At 34.4% G+C, this 4,599-nt stretch overlaps 1 protein-coding gene across 1 annotated transcript; it reads left to right on the forward strand.

The window, feature by feature from the left end:
* The first annotated feature begins 2,710 nt into the window (after window positions 1-2,710).
* Window positions 2,711-4,349, forward strand: ndufa4l2a (NDUFA4 mitochondrial complex associated like 2a). The gene is made up of 4 exons (XM_046871609.1): window positions 2,711-2,923; window positions 3,226-3,311; window positions 3,496-3,556; window positions 3,792-4,349. The coding sequence occupies exons 1-4, from the start codon at window positions 2,882-2,884 to the stop codon at window positions 3,846-3,848; spliced, it is 246 nt and encodes an 81-aa protein (XP_046727565.1). The 5' UTR covers window positions 2,711-2,881; the 3' UTR covers window positions 3,849-4,349.
* Window positions 4,350-4,599: the final 250 nt, after the last annotated feature.

Here is a 4,599-nt window from a genome sequence, read left to right on the forward strand (position 1 = left end):
AAGCCAAATCCAGTCTCATATACTGTATTGAGAGACAGTTGCAGTAATTAAGGAATTTAATATCATAAATCATTTTGAAACAATTCTTTAGAGAAATAAATGTGCAGAAAATTATGTAAATATTGTGTATTTTGGTGACTGACCCTCAGGTATTTTGGTAGGTCTGTGCTCTAATTTGGCCCACTTTGAAAAATAGTTTAAACTCTGGGTTTAGGGGGAAAGTTTTAGCGTTATGGAAACCAGAACAAGTACAAGTTAGGTTTCCAACTTAAGATTCTTGTTTTGAGTGTCTATTTTGTATTTTCTAGTTTGTATTATACATGCAGCATTTGCATTAGGGTTAGGGTTGCATGAACCAGAGCACATACAGCCTTCATTCTAGTGGATTATCTTAATTCTATCAGATAACAATGCCAACCTCTAGTTGTGTATGTAACAGTGGATAATTGGCAGGTGTGTTGTTTAAACACCTGGATATCATCTTGTATGCATGTGCACTCATTCTTAGACTTTACCACAACCCACCATGGTGACATGGCATAGTATGACATAGTATTTGCTATAACATACAGTCCCAACAATAGCTCTCTTTCCCTGAAAGCTTCTCATTTTGTTCTCACTGGATGAGACGAGGTTTCAAATGACAGGAAGCCCTAGTGGCTATCTATTGTTTACAGAACCACAATTGCATATGTATTCCGAATTCTAGCAGTTTGCTGATAGTTTCCTGCTACACAACATTGGGATACATTGCCTACAGTATTAACATACAGACAGGCTAGCTAAGAACACTTTACACTTTGATAGAAATGGATTTGATTTGAATTTGATTAAATTGTAGTGATGCTTAAATGCAAGTTCTCATTAACACATTTAACACTATTTGACTATTTGAGTATAAAGTATCAAAGAAATCACACACAGTTACACTATTTGTTGTCACCTGGATGAGGATGGGCTTCTTTTGTTCCTCTCAAAATATTTTTTTTTTTGGTCTCCATGCAGTTTATTTCTTGTCTTCATGCCACATTCACCACTGGTTTCCCCATTAGGGATAAATAACAATTTTATTTAGATTTTTAAAATATTTTATTACATCTTTATAGCTGGATATATTTGGGTCTGCCCAATGTTAAAAGTACTATATACATGAAACTTAATTGAAATGTATTGAATGTCTTTGAGCTTAAGGTCATTCAGGAACCAGCTGGTCAGTATTGCATGCAGTGCACACTCACTACCATCCAGTTCTCCTTCTGGAATACTGATGATCACCGGGAAAAGGGGCTGTAGACCATTACTGTACGTAAGTAAAAGTAAATACAATCATCTTTAATCAGGATAGTAATTGTATACCGTTTCATATCCATATATATAAACATACATATATAAAAGTACAAAGGTACTTACTTTTGCATTCATTTAAGTAACAAAAGTAAAAATACTAATCTATAAGAATAATATTTCAATAATTTATGCAAGTTCTAATCTTGTATAAACACAGTGAGAGTGAGACCCTCACTCCAAGCAAATTCTCCTGAGAACCATGGAATTATGCTTGGGGTCCTGCAACAGGTTTCTATTGAACACAATTTATGTTTTTAGTTCAAATTTGTGAGGAACAGCACATTTATCTGAAAAAGGAGTGGAGTAAAATCTAATGCATTAGAATGTACAGTAAAAGTTACCTACATAAAAACAACAACAAAAAATTTTATAATGAAATACAGATGAAGTACAGATGCTTGGCGAACATACAGTACATAAATATTGCATTACTGTCCACTAATGCCTACAGTGCTGTGCATTTAAAATATAAATACATCTTTTACAGATGCATTGGTCTGTCTGGAGAGGCCTCAAGGCACTTCAACATGCAGGGAAGGTGACACAAGTGGAAATTGCCTGGCAAGGTGTGCCAAGACATTTTCTTTTCAACTGAGACAAAGGCTGAGGAGAAAAGCGTCTGCTCCAGACAGTTGAAGTTTCTGCCTCTCTTGCTATTCCGTGCCACAGTCGCCATAGCTTGCTCATTAGGGATAAATACACATCATTCACTTTAACTTTAAAATTCTGTAAAGCTGCTTTAAGACAATGTCCGTTGTGAAAAGCGCTATAGAAATAAACTTGACTTGAATTGACTATTCCTGGTAATGGTATTTGGCCTTTAGTAGCAGTAAACCTGTTCTGGCAGCCCTATGGGGATGCTTAATTTCAGTTCAATTGAATTTTATTTGTATGGAACTAAATAATATAGCCAGTTAACATTAGCAACTTGTCTAAACATTTTTTTTCAAACTAGATAGATTTTATGTATTCCAAACACTATGAGTCTTCACATGCTATACATGCTATATAAGACTTTAACCTACTCCAGCATGCTAAAAAGATTTATTGTGCTTAAGGTGCACATTTGCACACACTTGTAATGCTGCACAGTTTGTGATAGCGTTACCTACATGTATGTATTTGACTGGATGCTAAAATTAAATGATAGAATACTTTGAAGCTCTAAAAATGTATAAGGATTACAAATAATCCATTCCTATATTATTAAGAAAAAGTATAATACTTCTCTACAAAAAGTTGAAAACCTTTATTAGTGGGCTGTCTCTCCTTCTCACTGCCTCTCATACTTTTTGCTTTTGCCATTCTCCTCCCCATCTCCCTCCTTCTTATACTCATTCTCCACCCTCTGTCTTAACACACTGTCTTTGTTTCCCTTTCACCTATCTACCCTCCTCTCTCTCTCTCTCTCTCTCTCTCTCTCTCTCTCTCTCTCTCTCTCTCTCTCTCTCTCCTCTTCTTCTTCTTTTTCCCCAATTTTCCTTCTGTGACATTTTTTCCTCTTGTCTCCTCTCTTTTGTCAAACATTGCAGCTATGCTTCGCTTCATCCGTGACCATGCCAGGAAGCACCCTGGAGTAAGTTTGCAAATTTTGCTATAACATTTATTATGCTTGTTTATGCTTTTCTTTAAGAAGAAATGTAAATGTATACCTATACTTATTTTGCATTTTATGCAAACTTTGTCTTTGTCTTTCATATGTGCATATTTTTTTCTTTCCTTTTATTTGACCACAAATCTAAACATACCTAAAATTGCATAATATACACTTTTGAATGTCATTTTTGGTCATAGGCTACTATCTGTTGGTAGACTATTACTGTAATTGTATTATGAAAATTCGAATACCAATTTGATTTCTCTTGTGCTCTGTTTCAGCTCATCCCACAGTTTTTTTTCATATGCCTGGGAATTGGAGGTGCTGCAGTTTATCTGGTTCGTTTAGCAAAGGGACCCCATGTTACGTAAGAACGCTCATATATTTCTTATGCAGTTCTGATAGTCAGGTTATGTATTTCATTTTTATCAAGTGAACAGAACTAATTGGTAAACATGAAATAGTAAATTCCCCATGGGTAGAAGATTAAAATGTTGCTTATGCCCCATTTGTTTTGTTGTGTAAAATGGCTGCTGTTCCCACATTGTTAGATGGAACAAATCTGCCAACCCCGAACCATGGAATCAGCTCAGTCCTACCTATCAGTATAAGGTGTGTTTATAAGCATGAACTTGTTTTTAAAAAATTGCTTTTGTTTGTAGCTAAATTAGCATGCACACTATAAACTTCAGTCTTATCTGTACATTACATTAATTATAATAAGAAGAATGGTTCCTTATCCATGAACGTTTTTTGTTAAGTATTTTTTCTTTAAAATATAGCAAACGATGTTTGCCACTGCATTTAAAGCTTTCACTGTTTATTGTTTATTTTCCCTTTCCTGTAGTTTCTAGCTGTAAACACAGACTACAAGAATCTGAAAAAAGAAGGACCTGACTTCTAAAACACCATATATGAGGATACTCCACGTTTAGCAAACTGCTAAGCACATTTCTGTCTGTTTGATATTTGTATTGAGCGGTGAAGGTGTATATGCATGTAGGTGTATGAAACCATAATGGTAAAAAAAATTATGAAAAATTTTGCAGTATATGAAAAATCATAATCACAGCTTGCAGTAAAACAAAAAAAAAATCAAAACTTTCACTAAAATATGCACAAAATGACTGTAATAAGGACAGATTAAGATTTTATTTTCAACAATCACAAACGATATATGCTGCAAAAATAGGAACTGTGGGCAAAATGCAACGGCTTTAATCTTAAACATCAAGGTCACATTATGCTTATATCATTGTACAGAATAGGTATTTTATATATTATTAAATGCTGGTTGACTAAAATGAGAAAACAATGTAGTAGATTGTGCTATAATAGACTGTAATTCCATAAAGTGTATACAATTAACTGTTGACTTTTTTTTTTTTTTTTTTTTTTTTTTTTTGCAAATCCAGATTAATAAAAGAAAACTAATATCCTGTATTTGTTGAATGTGATGTGTCATTATTGGGGGTCTATATGAGGGTTGAAGAGTTCTGAAGGAAGGATCAGGCACCAGACGATGGTCTTTGGCTTTTATGTTTGAACAACAAACAAGTGTGATGATGGATGTGTGGGCTTTGCCCCTTGTTAGTGTTGATTAGATGAGAAGCAGGACAAAGAGGCAGCTGGGCATATTGATGTTATCGTGTAGA

The sequence above is a fragment of the Silurus meridionalis genome, chromosome 17 (genome assembly GCF_014805685.1).
Source record: "Silurus meridionalis isolate SWU-2019-XX chromosome 17, ASM1480568v1, whole genome shotgun sequence".
NCBI lineage: Eukaryota > Metazoa > Chordata > Actinopteri > Siluriformes > Siluridae > Silurus > Silurus meridionalis.

Coding starts and splice junctions, on each gene's coding strand:
- ndufa4l2a (XM_046871609.1), top strand. CDS start 2,882: ATGCTTCGCTTCATCCGTGACCATGCCAGGAAGCACCCTGGA. Junction 3,312..3,495: donor GCAAAGGGACCCCATGTTAC/GTAAGAACGCTC, acceptor CCACATTGTTAG/ATGGAACAAATCTGCCAACC. Junction 3,557..3,791: donor GTCCTACCTATCAGTATAAG/GTGTGTTTATAA, acceptor CCTTTCCTGTAG/TTTCTAGCTGTAAACACAGA.